Source organism: Bactrocera neohumeralis, chromosome 2, assembly GCF_024586455.1.
Source record: "Bactrocera neohumeralis isolate Rockhampton chromosome 2, APGP_CSIRO_Bneo_wtdbg2-racon-allhic-juicebox.fasta_v2, whole genome shotgun sequence".
Taxonomy (NCBI): domain Eukaryota; kingdom Metazoa; phylum Arthropoda; class Insecta; order Diptera; family Tephritidae; genus Bactrocera; species Bactrocera neohumeralis.
The window spans coordinates 67,281,713-67,309,183 of NC_065919.1; the positions used below are offsets into that span (position 1 = coordinate 67,281,713).

General features: G+C 37.6%; 1 protein-coding gene across 9 annotated transcripts in view; it reads left to right on the forward strand.

Annotated features, from left to right (window-relative positions):
- LOC126766557 (sodium/calcium exchanger 3-like) overlaps positions 1 to 27,471 on the forward strand; it is a 159,985-nt gene that overhangs the window by 33,631 nt on the left and 98,883 nt on the right. For 7 of the 9 annotated variants that reach the window (XR_007668918.1, XR_007668914.1, XM_050484345.1 and 4 more), the window contains exons 1-2: positions 2,521 to 2,782; positions 12,840 to 16,166. Coding sequence is in view for 7 of the 9 variants with exons in the window: in XM_050484345.1 (XP_050340302.1) it covers positions 14,152 to 16,166 (2,015 nt within the window). In the remaining 2 variants the exon portion in view is untranslated. Of the gene's footprint in view, positions 1 to 2,520; positions 2,783 to 10,601; positions 10,663 to 12,839; positions 16,167 to 27,471 lie in introns of those variants that run through there. The other 2 variants (XM_050484334.1, XM_050484327.1) reach the window with 2 other exon arrangements.

Genomic DNA, 27,471 nt, shown 5'->3' on the forward strand with positions numbered 1-27,471 from the left:
ATCATGTGTGCCAAGTTTCATTCAGATATCTAAATTTTTACTCAAGTTACAGCTTGCATAGTCCGACGAACGGTCAGACAGACGACAGTCGCGCAGACTTCAATTCGCCTTATCATCTTGATCATTTATATATATGTACATAACCCGATATCTATCTTGATTAGTTATAGGTGAACAAAACTATTATACTCTTTAGCAACATGTTGCAAGCGCATAAAAATGAAAATCACTAAAAACACAGGTTCAAAGGCTCGCTGATTAACATACATACATATATCGTTAATTTTGTTAATCTAGTCGGCAACCGCATTTTTGCTTTGTGATAGCCGAAGTCTCCATATAAAGACAATTACCGATGCTCTACTGAAAACAGCAATGTAATTATAAATACTTCGGTAATTTAGGCTAATTGCCCGCACCCAGCCTATGACTCTCCATAAAAAATACTCCAAGACTTGGTTATCCCCAAAGAGCCCCAAAGCACATTATTAAAGAACACGTGTTCCATGTCTACCATTTCGTTTCTTCCATTAAATTATTTTTAAAATATCTTCGAAATGTAATGCTGTGAAAAAAGCGCGAGCGTTTCATCGACACCAAAACTGCAGTGCAATAAATAAACGATAGTCAATTAGGCACCCCACACTCCACTAATTTTCTATCAGTGTGCATGTCTTCACATACAACAACGATTACAACAAAAGTGCTGCTGCCTTGTGAAACATGCTTATTTTTATATAAACCAGAAAAATAATGTTTATGCACTGCACGCTTGTCTAGACTCTAGAAGCATACTCTTGTATGTATTTTTACTCACCAAGAAACATCTAAACTTTTATAAATAACTGCATAATCTTGTTGTGTATTTAAAAAAAAAACACAAAAAAAAATGTGTGTTCTCTTAAAATTTGTTTTCACTCAGGCCTTTCACTCCAATCAAGAATAACATTTCAAAATCAAAAGTATTGAGTAAAACAAATTGTAAATGTAAAGTCAATACGAATTTACTAAAAGGCGTAGTGACACACAGAGTGCCCTACACTACTGGCACGATCGCTATGATTAGGCAAGTGCTTACAACAGTAGCGGAGAAACCGTGAGTGAAAGAGCGCCAAAAAGTACCGAGGCAACGGTGCCAGTCGGTTTCACTAAACGAAATATAATTTGAATGTAAATACAAATTTAAAATTTAATAGATACGAGTATTGTCCTCCAGCGTGAACTTGGAAAGATTTCTCCCAAATTTAACTGAAACTACTAGAAGGACTGAACATTAAAGCCTTCCTAGTAAAATTTTTCAATAAAAAAATTTAATTTTCTTGATCTGTCGCAATTATTTCAGATTTTTTTAAGTTGCTAGTCAAGTTAGGCTTCAAAAACCAACGTTGTGTGGAAATCTACTGAAATTTTTGTTAAAAAGTGGGTTATTTAAAATTGAAAAAACTCTTGACCACTAATTACTGAAATAATCATAGTAAATAGTTAAATTCACTCACTCTCTAACCACAATTTTAGTAAAAGAAACGAACTCAGTTAAAACAGCAACAGTTTATTGGAGGCACCTCTTCTCTATAACGCAATTATGGACCCTGCTATCGCTAGTGTAGCGCGCATTAGTGTGACAACGGCACCAGCGACTCATCACATTACGTTAGGTACTCATAGAAGAGACGCCGCCGAACTACCGTGAGTTACCACTGCACTCATTACAATTAGTTCGAGTGCGTCGTTTCGCGGGTCGGCATCGGACAATTCGTCGGCAAACTTATGTGAACCGTCTGTTGTGGGCTAGCTAAAAATGTAAAATACAACAAATATAAAAATAAATTATTTAAATGTAATGTAATATGTGGTGCAACGGTTCGCTGCGCTGTCGTGTGGAACTGTTATAAATATTGTGCAAATAAAAATGCAAAAAAATACCAAAAAAAATAAAAAATTATTATAAAAAAATTAAAAATCAAAAATAAAATATTAGAAAAATGAAAAATATCAAAAAATGTTATATTAGGAAAAAAACTGAAAAATAAAATAAAATATTTAATAATACAATCCATAATTACCGTTTCATAAGTGCTGATTAAGCGCCAAGCATGCATAGTGCCTATTCGATTTCTGCACCACAATCTACAAATACGATAAATGCAAGCGCATTTAATATAAAATTCTCAATAGTTGTTGTGTTTTGCGACACTTTTGTTGTTTTCGTAAACAAATTTCTTGAAAATTCTCTAAAAAAAATTAATTTCTATTGCTGTTAATATTTATTATATTTTTCCTTTGCATGTGTGCATTTATGCAGATGTGTGAAATATATTTTAGGTCCTCGGCGTTATTTAAAAATAAAAATTAATTATAAATCGCACGAATAAAATACTGTGGTTACTAATTATTGTGTTCACGTTTACGCTGTCGTCCCTCTGTATTCTTCTATTCGGCTAATAAAAGAGAAATCGCTTAATACAGTTGGTTTTCATAATTGCCTTCAAACCGACGTTTAGTGGTAACCGAAACAATAACCAAAAATTTTTTAATTTTCTGAACGTCCTTTGTCCACCTTTGAGCTACTCTCCTCGCTAAACTCAGCCGCTCTCAACCGGTCTCATAGAAACATCAATTGCTCCTGCTCCGCAATGCCATCAAACAACCGCAAATTGTGCAAATTTTATTTGAGGAATGTGTAATGCAAGTAATTCGACAAACAAAAATAATTATACATAAAAATACCTTTTCAACACTGGGCTGCGAAGAGTTTTGCTAAGCGGTTAATTGAGATTTTAATGTGAGTGCGCTGGTATCTATGAGTAAAATGTCTCATCAAGTTATAAATATATGATATTTAGGTTTATGCTATTACTCATATGATTCCATATTATTTAAGTATTGTGAATAGAAATGAAATTCTACAATAGTTTAAAATTTCTAAAACAATATATGATTTTTTTAAATATAAATATAAAAAGGCGTTTTAGAATAATATTAAATGTGTTATTAATCACGATTATTAAAAAATTGTGATTTTAAATTTATTGCCTGGGGTCTTAATAAACTAATTTAGCAGCAATTGTCAACCAGACGAATATTGGTCAGAAATGTTTATGCTTCTTTCACTTTCATATTAAAAAAAAAAACCTTTATAAAACTCATTCAGTGAATTGAAATCACCTTTCACTCATCTTTGAAATTTCTGTGATTCATTAAGCACCAGTGGGCATTAGAATTGACAGTATCTTCAACAATAATTAGTAAGAAGAGTAAGGTTAGGTCACATGTAAAGTACTTTTGCGGAATTGTGATTTCATTTCACTTTTTCTATCTTCAGCTTTGGCCTGTGATTTATGTCTTTAAATTATATCGCGGGTATATAAAGCCACTAGTCAGTGCTTTGAAATCATTTTTCAATAAAGTTTGGAATTCCATGAGACTGGAATATTATTTGGTACGAGACTTATCAGATTTTTCTGACAATCAGTAATGATAATACGTATATTCCGCCCACCTTTAAATGAGGATATATAGCCATGGAACTATTAAAGCAATTTCAACTGAATTTGATGCGTGAAATTATATGACATTCCTATTCCTAGAGGTATTGTTTTCAATAGCTTTTTTAAATAAGCTTTGCACAAATAATGCCGTCAAGGTTATTCATCGCACACTCAAAAATTATCGCAATCAAACTATATCTTTTCACCTCTGTGCATATGGTTGATTTTTTACATAACATATAGGTCTAGTAATTCAGAGAAAATGCTTTTTAATGACAGCATTCCTTGTGAGTCACTACTGGCCATATAAATATTTTTATACCCTGAACAGGGTATATTAGGTTTGTCACGAAGTTTGTAACACCCAGAAGGAACCGTCGGAGACCCTATAAAGTATATATGTATATAAATTCTTAGTATGTTGAGCTGAGTCGATTTAGCCATGACCGTCCGTCTGCCGGTCCGTCCGTCTGTCTGTATATATACGAACTAGTCCCTAAGTTTTTAAGATATCCTTTTGAAATTTTGTAAACGTCATTTTCTCTTCAAGAAACTGCTCATTTGTCGGAACTGCCGATATCGAACCACTATAACATATAGCTGCCATACAAACTGAACGATCGGAATCAAGTTCTTGTATAGAAAACTTTCACAGTTGACAAGATATATTCACGAAATTTGGTATAGATTATTTTCTAAGGCAACAATGTAATCTCCGAAAAAATTGTTCAGATCGGTCAACTATAGCATATAGCTGCCATACAAACCGAACAATCGGAAACAAGTTCTTGTATGGAAAACTTTCGCATTTGACGTGGTATCTTCACGAAATTTGACATTGATTACTGCTTAAGGTAATAATATAATTTCCGAAAAAATTGTTCAGATCGGATTACACATTGTTACTAAAAGAAATGCACCTGGAAGGGTATATCAGCTTCGGTGCAGCCGAAGTTAACGTTTTTTCTTGTTTAACTTCCTGTTGACTTCATAACCCTGAATATAATCCCTTTCTAATACAGTGTATCTGCTTGCCTAATGGATGATCTCAAGACAAAACTTCCCCTAGTTGCTATTAAGTTTTTCAACCCAAAAGGTATCACCACTGTTTTGAATCTTGCGAGTGTGGAAAGCGAAAACTGAACTTAGCCCCTCTTCACGTCTTATAAAAATCAAGGTTTTCCACGTCATACCCATAAGCAAGCGAGTCTTAATGCAGCAACCTATTAAAAACAAAGTATTCTCATTCATAAAATTTCATTAGACGCACACTCCTTCCTAATATTTGGCATGCCACCATCATTATGTTATAACAGTCTTAATTAAAAACTCTCATATTTATAGCATACGTGACTAGCAAAAGTCACAGTCTGTCACTGTTTTATATGGAATTGAGATTAAATATTAGTCATCTCATATGATACACAGGGAATGTTGAAGGCAGCGATGAAAATACTTTATTAACATTTATTTACGAATTTATTTATTCAGCGTGCATACATATTTGCATAACTAAATGCGTATCTGTATTTATACCTATTTCTATCTACAGATGTATATGGTAAACTTACATTCCTAGTTTAGTTTAATAATGATACATATCTTTTAGAGAAATGGTATTTCAAAGTAGGGATGCTTTCTTGAATTCAATAAAAATATTTTAGATAATTGTCGTTGACAAAATATAACTAAACACTGAAACCAGCGCAAAGATTTAAAAAATCGTTTATACTTGTAGACTCCGATTGGCTACAACTTGTTGAAATGCCTACAACTTGTTGAATTATGAATTCAAGACCAGTGCTAAGTGTTTCAATGTTGCTATATTTATCCATGCAAAAGTATTCAATGTTGCTGTTTCTTTTTCCAGGTGGAAAGGAAAGAACCATGTTGGCTGTAGGGCATCCCTTAGACTCTTTTCAGATTTAACAAATGATTGACTGACACCTAGAATGTCGGGGGTAACAATCGTCTGAAAGTATCTACGAATAGATATTTTACTCTTTGAAATAGCAATGTTCATCTATAGGAGAGATTAGATAAGATTAGTTAAGTAAATGAGGATTGCATCGCGACCTAGGGTCTATTGTGCCCTCTCCTAACTCACATTGTCTCAACTAGCCACAGCAAATTGATGAGCTGCAATATATGTACTGCTAGGTGCTATTGAGGCGATGTGATCCCTATTTGGAAACCTGCATCCAAGGGCCTTAATCCTGTGCCTACAGACTGCTGTGCAGTGCATTAGCAGATGTTCCGGTGTTTCAGACTCCAAGTCGCAAAACCGGCAATTTGCACAAGAAGCTAGGCCCATATTAAATAAGTGCTTTTTGAGCTTGCAATGGCCAGTGTAGAAGGCGACCAGTAATCTGAGTTTTTTTTTTTTTTTGAGGGCACAATAGACCCTAGGTCGCGGTGCATTACCTCATAACATTTATCTATCTATCTATCTATCTGAGTTTTTCCCTATGGAGTAGCTTCTTTATAGTGTCTGGACCAATCGCTATGAAAGGTTCCGGTCTTACAATGTTGGCGGATGCTGCAGAGCGGGCAAGCTCATCAGCCAGTTCATTCCCGGCTATACCTTTGTGAAAACGGAGAGATATCTTATACTAAACTTTAATAAATGTGTTTCGCTCCAAAATGCAGACAACATACATATTTCATATTTATTACTTACTAGTTCTGCTATAAGTTCTGTTACAAGTTCAGGCCGTTCTAAAAATGAAACTATGATTGATATTTTAATAATGTTACATACATATGTATGTGCAATATATAAAATTTTATTCGCAATGGTCAGCTTTTGCCTCCACAACAAGCCCACAAACGGTTCGGACTTTGATCAATAGCAGCACGCATTGCTTCTATTAGTACGAGTATTAACGATGCTGATAGAAAAGAGACTTTTTTGAGACTCCAAATTCCTGTGGGGAATTCAACGGACCATATTATTTCACTCTGAAGACAGGCTGTAGTCTAATGGACACAAATCTGGACTTCCAGACGGCCAATCTTCTCCAGCTTTAAAAGCAGCAATATTTCTATTAAGCCACTGCTGGAGGGTTTTTGCCTTGTTTGCCGCAGCAGAATCTTGCTAGAATATGAAATGCGCTTTTTCACAGAAGTGAAGAGATGGGACACCTTTACAGTAGACTCCCAATCAAACCACTACATTATTTTTTTGTATCTTTTAAAGACTTTACCTAGATGTTTTTATTAAAACACTTCTTCAACAATGAAAATGTTTTCATCTGTAAAAATAATACTTTCATAGCCTTTGGAATATATGGATTCGTTTTCAACACTTTTCTAGAGTACTGGTACCAAATTAGTATTAAAATATTCTGTCATTCAAGCTTTAAATTATTGTTAGTTAAACTAAAATTTATTGCTTTTCCATATGAGTGGTCTCCTATTGTCAAATGAGTCTCGTTTTATTAAAAGTTATTCCGTATGTCTCATTAATACAAAACTTACTTAGGCAACTGCACAATTCCCGAACACACAAAAAACAATAGATCTACAGTGTATTTGTTGCTGTGGAAGATAATAAAAATACACACACTAAGTACATATGTATGTTTGTATATATATCGTATAAGCACTGTACTTAGCTTGATGAATAATACTAGACTTATGACACAAAGCTTAAGAAATTTAAGACGAAATGACATCAGTAGAAAATATTTTTACATTTTTTCACACTTAATTGAGCAGCATGCATGCTCACATCCGGATTTGAGACCAAAACACAGATTTATGTCAGATTAAAAATATGCTGATGCAAACTAGCGTTATAAAGTTAGGCATATACGCAAAAGTAAATGTACATATGTATATATTTCCACATATTTACACATGTATGTATATTAGTTTAGAGAGTTTACAAATGCATAAAATTTCACCCCACTTCCACGATGGGATCGCAATAGAATGCCTTTAAATTTATGGTACGCAATTTGTCCAAAATGTATATACTATACTTACATACATGCCATGTCATTAAGATGTATATACATACATATGTATATACATATCACAACGGCATATTCACGTCTGCCATTGTTATTGCAGATGGCTTCACCACATTTACACCTCAGTAATGCAATAATTTTTATATCATTTACCCGCACATTACCCAGCGGACACATGACGCCCCATTGTTTATACCCAACGCATTCGTTGCACACCTTGTGCACATTCCATAGATCGTTTACAAATTTATAGTGTATATGGATGTTGTTGGCACTGCTGTATACACAAAGCTCATTTGTCAGCCTACCCAAATCCAATAATATACTTTTATGCTGTAGGTTGTTCGACTTGCAATAAATGGTATGTTAAGAGCAAAAAAAAAAAAGATTTCACCTATTCAAAGAAAAGTGCTATATACAGACTATAATTCCGATACAAAACATTTTCATATTATGAACCGATCTTTTCAGCGCCTTAGAGCGCCCAAATGTAGGCAACAGACATTATCTTATTTTAAGTATACAGAAAATTAATGTAAGCTGTGTTAATTTTTTCACTCAAATAAGCGCCTGAAAAAGTGTTTTGCAGAGAATTCTTCTTCAGTACTTTAATATAAGTAAATAATGGCTCAGCGGCAAGGCGTCTTTTTTGTTGGACGTTTATGGTGAACATGTTCTAGCAGAGCGAACGTGCCTAAAGTGGTTTGCACAATTTAAATGTGGCGATTTTGGCTGCTAAGGCGAAGAATTTCTGGTCGGCCAAAAACGTTTGAATACGTATATAAGAAACTGAAAGCATTACTCGACAACAAAGATTATTGCTAGATGCAAGAAAACCTCTCTTTGGGAGTCACTTAAGCAGCTGTTGGGATCATCTGGATGTATTCAAGGCAGGGGAATTGGGTATGATATGAGGAAAGGCCAAAATGCGCTAAAAATGGATGTTGGAAATGATTCTTGAACGCTACAACAGAAGTAATTTTTGCATTTTGTTGTCGCTGGTGATTAAAAATGGAACCATTACGACAACACTAAACGCAAAAAAATCATATGCGAGGCCTGGCCACCAAGTTAAATCAACGGTAAAGCCGAAAATCAATGGCGGCAAAATAATGGTCTGTATTTGAATGAATTAGAGGTGCGGGCTGTATTGTGAGCTTCTAAAACCGGATGAAACGCTACGGACAACAACTCATCAAATTGAAATGGATTTTTGCCAAAAAGCGCCCGGAATTTCCAACAAGATACGAGGCAATAAATTTTCAATAATGCAACGTAACCGGTAAAAACTATTCAGAAAACAGCAGCTGGGAAGCTTTGCCTCTCCCGTCTTATTGCCAAGACCGTGTTCCTCCTGAGAAAAGTCTATCAAAAAATGGCTTGACGCATTCTTAGCGGCCAAGCCGGCAAAGTTCTTTTGAAATGGAATCCACAAATTGCCCGAAAGAGGAAGAGGACGCCTCAGATGGTCCATCCGTTGAGTCCAATTTTCGTTTATTCGTTTGAGCATTTCGACTAGTAAGTGATGGTTTGCTCTGAGGCCTGAATCGAAGCGGGATTGTCCGCATAGATTTAAGACTTTACATATCCCTATAGGATAAATTCTAAAGTTGTGATAACACACGATCTTGGTGGCCAAACGACCGACCCAAAACGTGAAATTATCTACTCACCAAAGTGTTCTTCCTATAAAATCATTGATTGATGCGATTTGTGAGAAGAGGCGCCGTCTTGCTGAAACCAAATGTCACCGAGATTACGAGCTTCGGCTTCAAGCATCGAATAGTCGGTTATCATGGCGCGATATAGTCGCCATTGACGGTTACGATCTCACCGGCATTATTTTTGAAGAAATATGAACTTACAAACCACACCAAACCGTTGTTTTTTCTGGATGAAATAGCAGCTCTAGAATCTCTTCAGGTTGCTGTTCGTACCAAATTCAGCAATTTTGCTTGCTTACATACCCATTGAGCCAGAAATGGGCCTCATCACTGAACAAAATTTGACTCGTAAACGTCGGATCTTCTTGAAGCTTTTCAAGAGCCTTGATCTTTTCGGTCGAATATTATCTAATAATGAATGTCGGGTGTCAAGATACCTGATGATGTTGCGAGTCTTTCCATGACGAAATGCCAAACAATACTGAACAAAGATAACATGACAACTTGACATGACTCAAGCGTTGTCTGTCGAAAAAAGGTTATTGAAAAAAGTATTTCTACTTGGAACACCCGTTAAAAGAAAATATGCTAAAGTGTACGATGCAATAAATAGTAGAGCAAATATGTACACAACTTTATATAGGCTTTTGGACATTAGGTGCATGCGAGTGAAATTCCTTTTGTTTATAGTGCATTTTCTGCTATAAATGTGTTTACATACGCACATAACTACATACATATGTATGTTCGTATCGACATACCTCTAAATTAGCTCCAATTTGCGATCGGTAAACAATGCGAAATTATAAATTACTTTTAGTTTCCACCATCCGCAAGCATGTCTATACACACATACAGTTGCATTTGTGTACATATATGTATGCCGTTACCCTTGTGTTTATAAATTTTGTTTACACTATCACTGTCATGTAATAATTAAGAAATCATTATTGACGCTCGATTAGCTGAGAAAATAATAGAGGAAAGAGGTTACCGGACGGAAGCCAAAAGCGATTTGCACTGCATATAAATGCAGATACATATGTACATATATACAGTTATTTCTTAGAACGTGAAAACGTACAAAAAGAAAATCAAAAGAGGAATAAAGGAAAGTGAGAGTTTTTCGAGATTCAATATGTTTATCCTATGGTTGGTATGTATGAATGTATGTATGTATATACTTAAGTAGTAGCATTATAGCGGATATGGGCACCACTGGAAAATAATATTTATAATATTTTCAAAATTTATAAAAAATCAAACTTTAAATGTATTGCCTTATTAAAATTATTTTTATTATTTAGAATATTAAAAGTGCTTATAAAATGTTTGAATTATTTAAATAAAATGAATTAATTAAGTATTATTTGGCTTTACAAAGAAGACTAGGACAGAACTAGTGCAAATGCAATCCATCTTTTTGCATATATTTTTTTTTCTTTTTAGGTTCAGCACAGCTCACTGTTTTTATTGGCCACAACTAATCACCTTTTCGATATTTGTATGCCTCAAATTGAAAAATACAGGCAGGTAAGGGATTTTCCAATATGTTTCTCTAAAGAAAATGTCCTGTTGGTACTGTTTCTGATATCACACGTTTCCGGTAGATCGATAAGAAATAGATATTTGACGTTCGGTCCTATTTTTTTTTGTACTCTCTTAGTTGTCATTATTATTTAGGTTAGGGTAGGTTATGTGAGATTTTACGAAATCACGATTTCAAACACAACTAAAGATAAGTGCATTAAAACTCTTATATACCAGCATACTGTGTTAAACCTATTACAAATCGGCATCGACTATTTCATCTTCTTTAATGAAAAAACCGTATAACCAATGGAAATGTCAGAGACCCTATAAATTATAACTAGTGATCAAAGTAGATGTCCTTTTTTTCAAAAGTCTTTTTTTGACAGATCACTCGTGAGTCGTGCCAAGCTCACATGCGATTTTAGTTCTTATTGTTTGGCATTTCATTATGAAAAGACTTGCCTTGTCTGAAAACATTTACAAATCGTTCGACTTTGTTACGAAAACTCACATTCTATAAAGATTCGCTTCGATTAGCTTATGGTCAACATAATCGGCCTACAGGGGGAACTATTCGCAACGGTACTATCCATTTTGAGAATCAGCATTCATTATTAGACCACATCTAGCACTCAGTGAAAAAAATATAGCCGCTGTTGCTGAGTGTGTACACGTAGTCCGTCGAGAGTCGATTCGGCGCCGTTCGCAGCAACTCAGACCGACGTATGGAACGACTTGACGCATATTATGTCAAGATCTTAAATTGAATGCATACAAAATAAAGCGTCTGCAAGAACTGAAGTGACGAACTTCCCAAGTGACATCGCTATGCTCTATGGGCTCTTGAAAAGTTCCAAAAAGATCCGACGTTTTCGAGCCAAATTTTGTTCAGCGTTGAGGTCCTTTTCTGGCTCAATGGGTATGCAACCAAACAAAATTGCCACATTTGGGGCGAAGAGAGATCTAAAGAGATTCAAAAACTATCTGTTCACCCAGGGAAAAACAACGGTTTGGTGTGGTTTGTGGGCCAGTGGAATCATCGGGCAATATTTCTTTAAAAATGAGGTCTCTGAGAACGTAACCGTCAATGGTGATCGTTATCATGATAACCGACTATTTGTTGCCTGAAAGTGAAGATCGTGAGCTCGGCGACATTTGGTTTCAACAAGACAGCGCCACTTCCCACACATCGTATCAATCAATTGTTTTATTTGGTGAGCAGACAATTTCACATTTTGCGCCTTTCGATTAGCCTCCAGGATCACTCTGTCGTGTGTTATCACACCATTAGCCCTTTTTCCTGAGGGGATATGTAAATTCTAAAGTCTGTGCGGACAATCCTTATTCGATTCAGGCCTTTGAGCTAGACATCACTCGAGTCATTCCCCAGTTACCAGTAGAAATGCTCAAAGGTGTCAACGTAAATTAAACTCAACGGATGAACCATCGGAGACGTAGCCACCGCCTACATTTGAAAGAGAGAATCTTTAAAAAACAAATGGCTAAGAATGTCCTTTCTAAGGATAATAAACGTTCCCATTAAATTTAAAGTTTCTGTGTTTTACTTTAAAAAAGTGGGGGACGTCGAAATTGATCACCCTTTTGTATATAAACGATCAACGAGACAAGCTGAATCGATTTAGCCATTGTCGACTGTCCGCCTGTCTGTTTGTATATCTAGATATCGCTATGAATTTTTCTACACGCCTTTTTCTCCCCAAAAACCTGCTCTTTTGTCGAAACCGCCGATATGAGATCACTACTGTATATAGCTGCCGTTCAAGCTGAAAACCCGGAATAAAAATCTAGTTGCCATAGAAACTGATCAATCAAAATAAAGATAAAAATATTTTTATAGCCTTTTATGCCATAAGAAATGCACCTCTGAAGTGAACTGTGTAGTAGGGTAGGTTAGGTGAGGTTGGATTGGTTTAAAATAGCTTAGGTATGATTAGATGATATTTTATAATCACATTTGAAAACTCATATACCGAAAACCAAAAGCGTTTTGAATCCATCACAAATCTGCCTTGACGATTGCTATCAATTTCGTTTCCAACTCTTTCTTACTAGTTGTTACATCAAATGACGTATATTTAATTAATATTTATATAATTCCACGACTTTTTGGCATATTTTATCTAAATCATAATTCAAATATCTCTCTTTACTTACAGAACGACCATAAATTAAACAACCAAACCAATGGCAGCACAACAACAGCGATGCTAGTCTTTCAAACACGGCAAAAGCCAAGCGCCGAGTTTAGAACAACTTTAAACGAAATTATATAACTAAATTCTTGCTGTTCAAATATATGTAAATTCAAATACTTTGAACCAAAATTCTAATCGCAAAAAATCACTTTTATGCCTACGAATCATAAAAAGTAAACATATTTCATTAAAATTCTAGCTGTGTAAAGAGCAAACACATATACGACATTAAAAAGCCAACAAAAGCAACAACTATGCAGCTTCGTAGTTTAGTGCAGCACAACTCGCACAGTAGAACGATTAGAGGCAGTCGGTGAAGCGCACATGCTTTATTAGTCCAAAACTAAATTTAAATCAAATAGATATATATAAATATTATTATTAAGTAGAAGCAGCATTAGCATACATAGACATATATATATAAACGATACACACACATACTTAAAGCAAACCGCATAGATAAAGTATTTGTAATCAGAGCATTAAGTAATTAAAGCGAAAGGGCAAATTCGAGCGCTAACTAGTACGCAAAATACTTTACAAATACATACATACATATACAAATATAAATAGCAACAAAGCACGAGCTTCCTAGTAGAGACCTCAGCAATTAGGAAAATATGAAAAGCGAAAATTAACACACAACAAAAAGCGTAAAACTATTCAAGCAACAACAAAGTACACACATTCATTGCGCCACACGCAGTTTTGTACATAAATCGAAAGAAAGAAAGCTGAATCCGGCAGCTGCAAGGCACCATACAAGCACAGAGTCGCATTGCAAAACATAGCATATTTACATAGAGAGTAAGCGCCATCAGCTTGTAAGATAAACTCACTTACTCACGTACTCACGAAATCACACGCTTCAATTGAGCCGGTGGGCGCACGCTTAATTTAGAAAGGAGTAGCAACGCAATCATCAACTGCAAAGCTTAAGTGAGCAGTCGCGCACAGCATCAGCAATCGCCGACACGCCTACAAACCACCCACACAAACACAGCCACGCAAGAGTTATAGAACACACACTCGCTAAAGTCCAAAGCAACCGTCCAATTTGCGAGCCACAACGGTGACAACGAAATACAAACCACCAAACGACGGTTGAACAGTTGCTGTTGTAGAGTTGACACGGTCGACTGCGAGAGCTTTACGCAGCATTACTTTACTTATGGCCAAAGAACGCGTACGCAGCGTTTAAAATTTGCAAGGGAAACTTAAAACACCCATACACTAACGAAAGAAGAAGGAGAAGAGCACACGAGCACCGAAAATGGCGCTAATATTGTTAAACAGACAGCGGTCCAGTCGCGATCGCACACAATTGGCGATCTTCTGTCTGCTCTTGGTGTGCACAACAACGCTTAGACTTGTCCACGGCGCTGAGACGCCGAACAACGGTAGCAGCAATAATTTGGCTGCCGTTGGCAACAAACCAAATGATGATAAAGTGACTCGTAGTACGGACGTGGCGGGGGCCAACTCGGACGTGAGTGCTGTTGCTAAAGCCGGCGGTGCCGGTAGTGGTGGTGGAGGTGACGCGGCGGACGTTGGCGGTGACACACCGAAGGCAAATCAGAATAATAATGCTGGTGCTATAAGTAGCAATGATAATGGTGTTGTGGATGGTGAGAGTAATGATGATGGTGATGATGATGATGGCAATGCTGATGATGCTAATGGTGGCGATAATGTCACCGCCTTGTCGCAGCACAGCGGCAGTTCATTGCAATGCAAAGACGGTCTGTTGCTTAAAGTTTGGATGCCAATTGACAATGTGAGTACCGGTGATCGCGTTGCGCGGGGCCTTGTGTACTTCCTGGCGATGTCGTATTTGTTCATTGGCGTTTCAATTGTGTCAGATCGTTTTATGGCGGCGATTGAAGTGATCACGTCCAAGGAGAAGGAGGTGGTTATCAAGAAGAAGGGCGGCGAAACACAGGTGGTAGTGGTGCGCGTCTGGAATGAGACGGTCGCCAATTTGACGCTGATGGCGTTGGGTTCCAGCGCACCGGAGATACTCTTGTCCGTTATTGAAATGTTTCAGAAGGGTTTCGAAGCTGGCGATTTGGGTCCGGGCACAATTGTCGGCTCAGCCGCATATAATTTATTTGTCATAATAGCCCTTTGTATTGCTGTCATACCGAATGGTCAAGTGCGCAAGATCAAACATCTGCGGGTATTCATTGTAACGGCCGCTTGGTCTCTGTTTGCCTACGTTTGGTTGTACTTGATCTTGGCGCAGATTTCACCGGGGCGCGTCGAAGTCTGGGAGGGTCTATTGACATTTATTTTCTTCCCCACTACCGTCCTGACGGCTTATATAGCCGACAGACGTTTGTTGATTTATAAATATCTGGACAAGAACTATCGCATGAATAAGCGTGGCGTTATTGTGAGCGCCGAGGGCGACGCTGTACTCGAGATGAATCGTCATGAGAGCATCAAGGAGCTGGCCGAGAATGAAGAGATGAAAGACTTCGAGGATGCACGACGTGAATACATTTCAACGCTGAAAGAACTGCGTAAGAAGTACCCACAAAGCGATCTGGAGCAATTAGAAATGATGGCACAGGAGCAATTGATTAATCGAGGCCCCAAATCACGCGCTTTCTATCGCATACAAGCCACCCGCAAGATGATGGGCAGCGGCAATATAATGCGCAAAGTGCAGGAACGTGCTCTCACCGATCTCAATGAGGTGAAAGCACAGCTGCAGCGCGTCGAAGTGGAGGCCGAAGACGATGATACGACGGTACGCATCTGCTTCGAGCCCGGCCACTACACTGTCATGGAGAGTTGTGGTGAATTTGAGTTGCGCGTTGTGCGTCGCGGTGATTTATCCGGTTATACGACCGTCGACTATCAAACGGAAGACGGTTCCGCCGAAGCCGGTAGCGATTATATTGGTAAGAAGGGTGTACTCACCTTTCCGCCGGGTGTCGATGAGCAACGCTTCAAAATCGAAGTTATCGACGATGATGTTTTCGAGCAAGACGAACATTTTTATGTGCGTTTAAGTAATCCGTCGGATCCGGCAATACTGGCTGTGCCCAAAGTGGCCACTGTTATGATACTCGATGATGATCATGCGGGCATATTTGCCTTCAATCAGAAGACGCATGATTTCGCTGAATCCATTGGTACATACGATTTGAAGGTGCAACGTTATTCGGGTGCTCGCGGCAAGGTGATCATACCGTTTTGGACAGAGGACGGTACTGGTAAGGCGGGCAAGGACTACGAACCAGTGCAGGGAGAGTTGGTGTTCGAAAATAACGAAACTGAGTAAGTCATAGAAAGTAAAATATTATAAAATAAAAACATGCCCATATTTATGTGGAGTCCATATTTCTTAAAAATCTGAAGACAAACAATCATAAATATAAATAAAATGTCAGAAATACTTATAAGAAAATGTCTGAAGAGCCACTAATAATGCATAAAATCTTCGAAAGATAAACTCATTAAGATCACCAATATGTACACAGTGAGATAATGATCGGTGGTCCTTACTTTAATTTCCACATCGATTTTTGGGGGAAGCTTAATTTTTCTAGGCTGTATTTCGAGTAGTTGAATGTTGTTGTAATAGCTGCCTAATTCCCGGTAGGAAGTTAAGGATTAGGTAAGTTGTCGTCGACGTCATCCAACGATAGGCCCAGGAAACGTGCTGTTTCGACAGGGTCGGACCAAAGGTAGAAGGATGTCAGGTGAGTAGGGTTAGCAGGGCATGCAAAGAGGTGATTAGTCTCTTCCGGAGACTCAATTTACGCTGGAGATATATTATATATGTCAGAGTCTATTCTGAATAAGTAACCTGCTACAGTATACAGAACAAAGCTGTGCAAGGGTCACACTTGTTTCTCGCGGCGATTTAACCTCTTCGTCAATGGGTGGTGATTTAACTCCAAGTACGCCATTCACTGAGAGGGAGTCGGTGAAGGTGATGGCTCTACTATGAATGGCGGTCAGTCCTTGTCAGAAGTTAGTTGCGTCCGAAGTCTGGTCGGAGTATTGTTTGTTGTCGTCGACGTAGAATGACCTCTTGATGCTCCTAGGTGGCGGTTCCGCTCTAAGCAGGTGACTGCAGGGATCATTTCTGTGAAAACACACCAGAAGGAACTGCTTGAATAGCAGTTCATTATACTCCTTAACTGGGAGTATACCCAGTATACGGATGTACGGGCCTCACTGTGCAGGTATTCGAGGGGAGACATCAAGAAGCATCCTGTTTTACTAGTTCGGAGTGCAGTGTTCTGACAAGTTTGGAGCTTTCTCGTCTGCGTTTCACTGCATCTAGGTGACCAACAATGTTTTTTTGGAAGGCTTTTCATTAGCAATATTTATCTGCTGGATCTTATATATTCAGGATATTCGTAATGAACCGCATTCTGAGGAAATATCTCTCAGGAGCACAACATGCTTATAGTAAAGGCTAGTCAGTGAATACTGCCCTGCACACTATTTTGTCATGGCTTGAGGAAGCCATAAAGGTTAAAGATTTGCTGTTGGGACCTTCATTGGTATTAAGGAAGCTTTCAACAACGTCCTGCTGGAAGCAGTCGTTACTGCTCTGGACGATGTTGGCGTGGAATGAAACCTCAAACACCTCATTCTCAGTCTTCTATGCGACAAAGCGATTGAAACAGAATAAGGTAACACGTGCACGGGACGAAATGTGAATTGGGGTACCCCACCGGGTACCTCCTATATGAACCCTGGTTGTTAATGACCTGCTTAAAAAGCTTGAGAATCGTGGCTGGCCGGTGATTGCCTATGCAGGCGATGTAGCACTTATGGTCAAAGGAAAGTTCCTGAGTACTGTGTAGAAGTTGTTGCAGGAGTATCTCAGCGTCGTAACAAATTGGGCGGTCGGTAGAGGTCACGCCATCAACCCAAGTGAAACTGAGTTGGTTTTATTTACTAGCTGTAAGATCCCGGTGGCACCGCTGCCACAAATGGGAGACATTCATCTGCAACCGGCGGATACAGTGAAATATCTAGGGCTTGGAAAGAAAAGCCGAATATCGAAGATACATATATACATATATCGCCGGAAGGTGTATGTGTATGAGAATTTGGTTTAATAACCCACGTTTAATAACACGTATCTGAACACTCGAATATCCTCACATACTTTGACTTCATACCGGATCACTTAAATCATGGAGTGGCCAGACCGAACTTTGGCGGCTCCTTCTCTGCCCATATACCAACGAGAGTGCTATGGGCGAGAAGTCGTTGGAGCAAAAGGGCAGTGAGCTTCCTTACAGATGGGTCAATTCCAGAAAAATTTACTTTATGAGGGTCCTTATCTTGATTTTGAACGATCAGTTTGTATAGCAGCCATATGTGTATTGGTCCGATATCAGCCGTTCCGAAAACCGAGTAGCTTTTTGATGAGAAAAGGATGGGAGCAAACTTTCTTTTCGATATCTCAAAAACTGGGAAGTACAGATAGACGGATATGGCTGAGTGGAATCAGCTGGACAAGCTGATAGTTTCTATATATAATTTTTGTAGGATCTCCAATGTTTCCTTTTGGAAAAAAAACTTAATACACCCTGTTCAAGATATTCAAATATTTATTCCTAGAAGTTTTAATACTCTTAAATCCACTCTAATTGAAATAAATGGGGAAATATTGCAATATTTGGAAGCTGCTGAATAATATAATTTGGTAATAAGTCATTTCCAACTTTGCCACAACTTTTAGCATAGCAAGCAAAACCGTAATATTTTTATATATGCATGTGTATGTATATGTATACTTATGGAGTGATAACTAGCTGCAACCAAACCGAACCGAATTCAACCAAAATCCAGACAAAATTTTATGAATGCACAGGTAACTCGCTTCATCCGCCATATGCATACATACAAACAAACGTATACTCAATTATATACATACACACATACACCGACAATATGAAAACGAAATATTGAAGAATATAAGACGCTTCATGAATGTACTTATGTCTGTACATATGTAGATATGTATGTTGTATATGTGTATTTGTTAGGCCACCAACGCATTTACCGAAACCATAAAATTCCGCGAATGTCGAGGGAAATTGAATTGTACCTTGAAATCAATATCCGCAATACCACAAGGTGGGCCGAGAAGGTTGAAAGGCAACCTCGCGCGCTTCCCTGTATATTCCACAAGTACAATATACATACATACAAACATATATGAGTGTGTGTGCGGATATATGTGAGTTTGGTTGGTGCTCGTGCCTTGCTCATTGTCACCATGGCCTTGTATTGTGTGCGAAGAAATGAAAGAAATTACCGTTAGCAGGTAGGCAACACATTAGCTACCACTTGACCATTCATAGCATTGACGACCGACTCGCAGCGTTGGCGGTCACAACACATGCACGCACACTTACACATGTACATGTACAATCATATACTTATATACATAAGTATGCATGTATGTATGTGTCCGCGTGTGTGTGTGCTTATAGAATTTTGCATTGGTTCACTATCCGCTATGCAGTTGGCTCTTTAGCGAAAAACGATTTTACGAGCATGCTTTTAAGTACTCGAACGTGCTCATACGGCATTTGTGAGCAGCTCACGAACACAACAACACCACCAGACACATGGTACATATGTACTATATATACATATGTACGTGCGTGCGTGTTTGTGCATATTTTTGCATTATGTTGTTGTGTTGGTGAATGAATGTGCCATTCATTCATTTATTGCCAAACATTTGCAGAGGTTGCCAGCTTGCTTCCAGTTGGCATTCGGTAAGGCGAAATGAACAAAACTCATTTAAGTTGCACACACATACATACGCACACATATGCGTACATATATATTATGCGCGTGTATGCATAGCAAAGTGGTAGAAATCTAGTTTGCGTTTTATTAGAGACCCACTCACCGGTCCACACATACATAAATGCATGTCTATGTCTTTATGCACCTGTGCTTATAGACAAACGAGCGCGCACATAAAAGTCTGCAAATTGTTGTTTCTGCATAAGCGTTTTGAAGTTTCAATTAGTATTGTATTTAATGGTCTGCTTTATTTCGGCAAATTTAACGCTTTGGCATTGATAAATCTGACCCATAAATTGGCAATGGCGTCTACTTGAAATATTAGTGAATTTTTATGGTATTACTCAAACAATATTCTATTTGAAGGATCGCTGGAATGGGTTACAGTGCTTTAATCGCACCTTGTTTAACAGTTTGTTAACATATTCGAATGGCTTGTACACCAGATTTCAGTCCAATATCTGCAAAACTTTGTTATCCAGCAGAGTCGAGAGGTCGAAGTCAAGTGCAAAATATTTCTTCATTATTTTCACCCATTTTTGAATGGCTGTAACTTTTTTTAACTTCCCTGAATTTAATTTTTTTTATTGAATAAAGCTTAAAATCTCACCTTTCCAACACTATATGGCATTACACAATGTGATTGGTAGCACTGAAGATATACGACTACAACGTCATCTATTGACAAAATACGAAAAAACTTTTTCGACTAACCAATATATTGGTTATATGTGTCAGGGGAAAGTGAAAATTTTATGCTCATATATTCAATATGATATAAGAAGATATCTAATATGATGTAGTGAATCGTAAGCAATAAAAAACACAACTTCGATTTTTTTGATGATACGTTGTTTTGCATTTTCGGTGACGATATTTTAAAGCAGCAAAGGTAATGTATCCAGTTCAGGGAATCAAATTTAAAAAGAAATATAAAGTTCTCGACCACTACTGGCATTGAATTTTGCTTCTTTGATCTGTCGGTGTCGTTTTCTACAAAATTTTTTCATAAAAAAAATATTGTATTTCTTTCTTTCTTCTCATTAGTATAAAATACATATATACATACAAATATCCAGTTTTTCACTACGAATTATTTTCCACATTTGACCATTTTCCTTCCAATGTTATAGCAAAGATTATTCTACTTCATACTCTATCAGTCGGATATATGATGAAATGCATGAATTAAGTTCAAGTGAGCCAAATTTGCGCGTAATATTCAATTATTTATTAACAATATTGCATTTTTTAATTTCTATGGAAATGCAAAACTTAGATAAGAAGGCTGTGCTACTATGAAATATCCCTAAATGTAGGCAACATTTTTTAATTATCATAGAAATGCAATTAATTTTAGGTGCAGAACTTAGATAAAAATGCTGTGCTACTATAAATGCTCCTAAATGTAGACTACATTTAATTTAAAATTATTTGTTGTATCAAGTACTACTATATACTGACTCAGTGTTGTTGAGTACGCATCAAAGATAGAAACCAGCAAAGAGAATATATGCCATATTTCACAGTTTTCCCTCGATAAAGGCGATATTTCTTAAGTTTTAAGAGTTGAAGGTCCTGATGTGTAGTAATCAATTATGAGCAATTTTCGATTATATTCCGGTAATTTCGATGTCAAAGGTTTTGGAGACAATTCTAGTGAACACGGACGCCACGTCACAAAATCGGCTGTATCTCCGAAAATAAGTCGAATTTTGAAAAATCCTTCCAAGGCCATATTTTTGAAAGTCTAAACTTTTAAGATATGCAAAAAAAAGTCGATTTTCAAAATCCTAGACAAGAATACCCCCTTAATGTTAATGAAGATCAAATCACTTATAGCAATGTTAAGCGAAAACAGCCGTGTTCGAATCGCTGTAGCCAGGTTTGCCGATCAGAAAGGTTTTGCCATCTGTTAGGTGAGTTTGGTAAGGAATCATCTTCCTAGAGTTGCTTCTCTCCAGCTAAGTTCTTAAGTACTGTAAATAATTGTATAATCTGAAGGAAGCATGCGTTCAGAAGTAGCCAGCTTTAGGTGCACTAAGGTGTGTCAATATGATTTATCCGGATAAAGACAGAATCACTTATCGATGGTGATCCGTCAAAAAAATCCAAAATTGTTGGATACGCTTACATATCAGTATTGGCAGCACTTGATTGATCCTGTCTATGGCGAGTGATTTTCCCAGTTAAAACTCCCCTGAAGTGAATCTTATAAAAATCGATGATTTCAGTTTTTTTTTTAACAAAGGCACGAAAGTTCTACGAGAGTGGCATTATAAAACTACATTCAGAAATCATAGCCAAAATACAGGATATGGTTTTGGAAGATCGTCGATTGACTAAGAGAGATTTAGTAGAGGCTCTACACATCTCATTAGGCAGTGTAAACCATATTTTAAGTGAAATTTTGGGTTTTAGAAAACTGTGTGCACTATGGGTGCCGCATTCGCTAACAATGGAACAAAAACACATTCGAATGCGACTTTCTCAGCAACATTTGGAGCGTTTTAAAAAGGATAAATCGGATTTTGTGCATCAATTCAACACTATGGATGAGACTTGGGTCTATCCCAATGGGCCTGAATCAAAACAAGAGGCTAAAGAGTAGTGTGAACCTGGTTGTTCGGCTTCGAAACGAGTTCGAGTCCGGAAATCGGCCAAAAAGGTTATGGCATCAGTTTTTTGGGATGCGAGAAGAATTTTGTTTGTGGATTACTTGCAAACTATTAAAACAATTATTCTGAATATTATCGCAACCTTTTGGACCAGTTGAAGGAAAAAATTCGTGAAAAAAGACCCGGTTTGCAGAAGAAAAAAATCCTTTTTCATCAGCACAATGCACCGTGTCACAGGAGCATTTTGACAATGTCTAAAATCCATGAATTAAAGTTCGTATTGTTAGAACATCCACTGTATTCACTAGATTTGTCCTCCAGCGATCCATGCATTCATTTTTTGAGCTCTGGAAACTTCCATTTGTTTTAAGAACTCAAAAAATGATTGCATGGCAAGCGTTTTTCATTCAATGAAGAGGTCATAACGGCTGTTGAAGCGTATTTTTCAGACATTCCGGATTCTCACTTCAGGGATGGTTTCCACAGATTGGAGGATTTGATATGTTGAATCATAAAATTGTGTTTTTCTTATCAAACAACAAAAATTATTGAACAATTTGGTAAATATGCTCTCGTATTGCTAATTGTTTGCCAAATATATAACTATTCAACAAAATTAACAATTCTTTTTCTAACACAATCTCTCTTCACCATACATTTGGCGAGAAATTTTCATGCCTCTCTTTATGTCCTCAAATATAAACTATAATGTTTCATAAACTTTGTATGCATTTTTGACGAAAAAAAAACGAAGTCGCCGAAATCATTAATTTAAAAATGATCACTTAAGCAAACGGCTATGAGCGATGAGCGAGTAAATCGTTAATTTCAGCATAAAACATTTCGCTGTCATTCAAATAGGCGATTACCACATAACACTGCCACACAAAGTGCCACAACTGGGCATTTAGCGTCACCAACGCGCCATGCCCCACTCTATTCTTGTTGTGCTTGTATTTTTGCGAGCCCACAACAATTGCCGCACACTGTTCGGGCATTGCAGCCATTGTGTTTATGCACGGTGCACATTATTTGCGCTGCATTTTCTATTTCTATTTGCATTTGTATTTTTCGCAACGCGCGAGAGCGCAATGCAAACATTCGCTTAAACATACAAGTATTCACAGCGCAAGTAAATACACAAAAGTCAAATGCATGCAAACAACTACGCACATACTTACATACTTACACACAAATACATATATATGAACATACACACGCACCTAAGCGGCGACATAAACAATCGCTTTTATCGTAAAATTCGCGCCACCAGCCGAAATATTCAAATAGCGAGGGGAAGAAGTGTTGAAATCCTGCTCGTTCGCCCGGCGCAAACACACTCGCCGTACAAGTTATGCACACCAACACACCTGCAGTGGCTATACCACATATATATACAAACTCTATGGTATATTTGTGTGACCATTCTCATGTGCTGCAGGCCGCTTGCTGCATTTGAATACCTTCTTTCCTTCCTGCCTGCCTGTGCGTCTGCCTGTCTCAGCAAGTGCCCCGCACACGTGTCTGCCGTTAACTGAGAACAGGGAACCGCGAGCTCATCGTTGGCCACCATCAGCTGCATTCAAATGCGGCGGCAATGTTGTTTTTCGCAGCGAAATTAAATTTTCACTATTAAATTTTGACCGAAAATGCTTGGCACGCACGCCGCTGTTGTTGGTGTTGTTGTATTGCATTTGCGAAATTAGTATATCAAGCGCATTTCTACACTGAAACTCAGCGCCGAAAAAAAGCAAATATCATAAAAAGGTTTAAATAAGTCACCGTTGTTTTTGGTGTTTGAAGTTATTTAAGTGATTGATATGCGGAAGAGATGGAAATGAAAATGAAATTAATAAACATACATACATGCAATCATGCTAAGGTGTACTGGTATTAAAAGAGCGTTTGTTGTGAAAATGTAAAAAAAAATGTATTCAAAGTATTGCCCCCTTCGTTTTGAACATTTTTACCACCTTTCTGGATACCATGCCGATAGAAATGTTCGTCGTTCGAAGCAAACCAATTTTCGACCTCTGCGTAGGAGTCGAAGTTCTACTCAGCCAATGCGTGTCTCATCGATGAAAATGAATGGTAAACGGTTAAGTACTCTGATTGTATCCTAAAGCGATTTTATTTTGTGGACAGGTGCATTGTCGTGTAAAAAAATTATTTTGCCGCGTCTTCTGCCCTATTCTGGTCGTTTTTCCAACCAATTTATGGTTCAAATTGTTCATTTGTTGTCTGCAGCTAGTATTAGTATCAACAATTTCACCAGGTTTTAGTTGCTGATCCCACCAAACACAGAGCACATTACCTTCTTACTTCATGGATGATGATTTCCTCCACCGAGGATTCCTAAAATAAATCCATTTTTTATCGCCAGTGACAATTCGACATTAAAACTTTTTTTTTCGTGTCTTTGAAGCAAGCGTTTTTTCGGTTTCCCATTTGTCTTTCGCTCAATTCATGTGCCACCCATTTTCCACAATTTTTGATCTTTCCCATAGCTTTCAAACAGCATGAAATTGTTTGTTGAGCAACATTTAACATGGCTGCCATTTGCTTTCACTCAAAGTATCATCTTCATTCAATGTTGCTGGCCGTTCGGTGTCTTCAAACTTTTTTGGCGGTCGTCCACGTTCTTCATTCCTCACATCAAAAACATTATCTGCAGCGCATTTCTTCTCGTGGAAAGCCCATGTAAGCACTTTAAAAACTTCGTTGCAAGCTTAATATAAACTGATCAGGTTGTAATAAAAACTTCCCGAAGTGTTTAACATCTAATAATAAATATTTTGAATCAGAAAATCATAGATCTGATCTGCACTATGTCACATGTGACAGTTTGGTGAGAATTTTGGATTCGCTCCCAAGAATTTACACATCTCACTTAAATGCTATTGAAGCAAAAAATCGAAAATTATTAAAACATTGAAATATATTATAATATATAAATTGTTCTTCCACAATTTCGGTCGTCTTCGACGGGTGTTCTCAGGCAAACCCCTTAATACGGCAAAATAGAATTCCTTATTGACCGCCTGTCCCTTCTGACCAATTCATGATGCACCAAACCACGAACGTCGAAAAAACAATGAGCATCACCTTGATTTACAAACGGCTTTGGCATATTTTTTTTTTTTATTTCTGTTGGGTTTTAGCACTCCATTCCCAAGATTGTTGTTTGAATGTCAAACTCATAAAACCATGTCTCATCGACAGCTATAATGCTCCCATAAAGGTGGGATCGGAATTCGCAAGATCACGCATGCCACAAAGACCTGCTAACGGTGCTCTTTTAAAAAAATCAGCTTTATCGGAACGAGTCGAGCAAGAACGGCTTTCATACCCAAAACATCCACCAAAATCATTCGAACGGACTAGCGAGAGATGACGAGCTCTCTTGCCATCTCTCTAACACTTGTTTGAAGATTTTCAAACACCAAATCCTTTAATCTTTGAATGTGTCGAAAGTCGTCTAGAACGAGTCATGTGTTTAGCGAGCACTCGAATGTCTTTGAAGGCTTTATACCATTCGTGGGCTTATGATTTTGATAATACTGAATCACCGTAAGCCTTTTCCAACATTCGTTGCGTTTCCGCTCACGAAATTTGGTTAGAAATACAAAACTTGAGTTTTAGGAACCGTATGGTGAGCAAATTTTATATGAGCAGAATAATTTTCCCAATATTTTGAGATCAAGCAATTATATTACAAAAATAAATATTTTGTTGAACCATACCCAATATATACTTTTTCGCTTTCAAGAATCCTAACTATGACTTTCTCCGATTTCCTCTCATTATTTTCATTGGGATTTTTACTCAACTTAACTATACTATTACAGTAGTGTAAAAAAAAATTAATAATACTAAGACATTTCTTGTGGTGTACCAAAAGTCAGACCCGCAGGCCTCAATTTACACACTTTAGTTATTTTTGCGCTCAACTAACTTTTTGGCTGAAACCCCGCCTGCAGAGCGTGTGTGTTGGATGTATGCGAAATCGAATTATTGACTTGAACGGTATTACGGACAGTTTTGCGCACAGCTGTGAGCACCTAAATACCGGTTTAACGATGGCCGCCGGCGAATGTGTGCATAAAAAGCGAGTGGAGCACAAGTGCATATTAAGACTCCCGAACCTGAGAGCTCGTTTGAGTGGAAGCACATATCCGTATGTGTGTGTGTGTGCTTATATTTTACGGTTGTGTGCATGCATTCAAGGCGAGCAAATGGAATTTGATTGTAACAAGCTATTAAGTGCTAAGGAGTATGGAGAGTTTTAGAAAAATAAAGTCGGAGAATTTTAAAACCAATTTGCTGCTATTTTATGTGTTTAGCGAGATAACGGTGAATGAGGTCGTTTATTTTATATACTCATTGCCGATGATGATAGTATTAAATGGAAATAGATTCGAATGAGTTTTGAAGTGCAGTTCTAAAATTGAAGTGTGGTCAAAGAATTTTAATAGCTTACATCGGGGGTTTGTTATGGTTTTATATATTTTTTGCTTTGTATTTTCAATATAAACGCAACCTGAGTGTTTAAGAAGATTACGTATATTGACTTTTTGTTTATATAGAATGTTCCACAACTTTTCTTTGGAAAATCTTTCCATTTTTGATGTGAAAAATGATCATAACGTGATGGATAATGATCATAAAAACCCTGAAAAGCGATTTCAGCCTACCACAAATTTCTTGAGGCGGTTGATATCAACTTCGGCTAATTCTCCTGGTTCGCCGAAAGTATAACTGCCGAGAGTTCTCAACTTCATATTTATAAAAGCATTACAATGGAGGAGAAAGTACTTTGATATGCCCTCCTTACCTTCTTCCATTAAACTTGAACAATAAGCGTCCGATAACATATTTATCTTTAGCTCATGTTTACCTATTGAACAGTATTCAGTAAGAGCCTCTAACGCTTGCAATCCACTTTAGGCGATAAAGATCTACTCTGCGATCGTCCAAGACCTGGTCACCGACCAATGCCTGCCGCGCTCACACAAAATCCATAGGTCCAGTGCAAGGACGCTGGAAGCCAACGAAGAACCAGCTCGCACCTACTCCGAGCTAAGCGAGACCAGCTCTTGCGAATTCAACAACTTTGCGGTTTCCAGCGATTTCGCTCTGCATCTAAACGAGTCTGATAATGAAATAACTTAGTG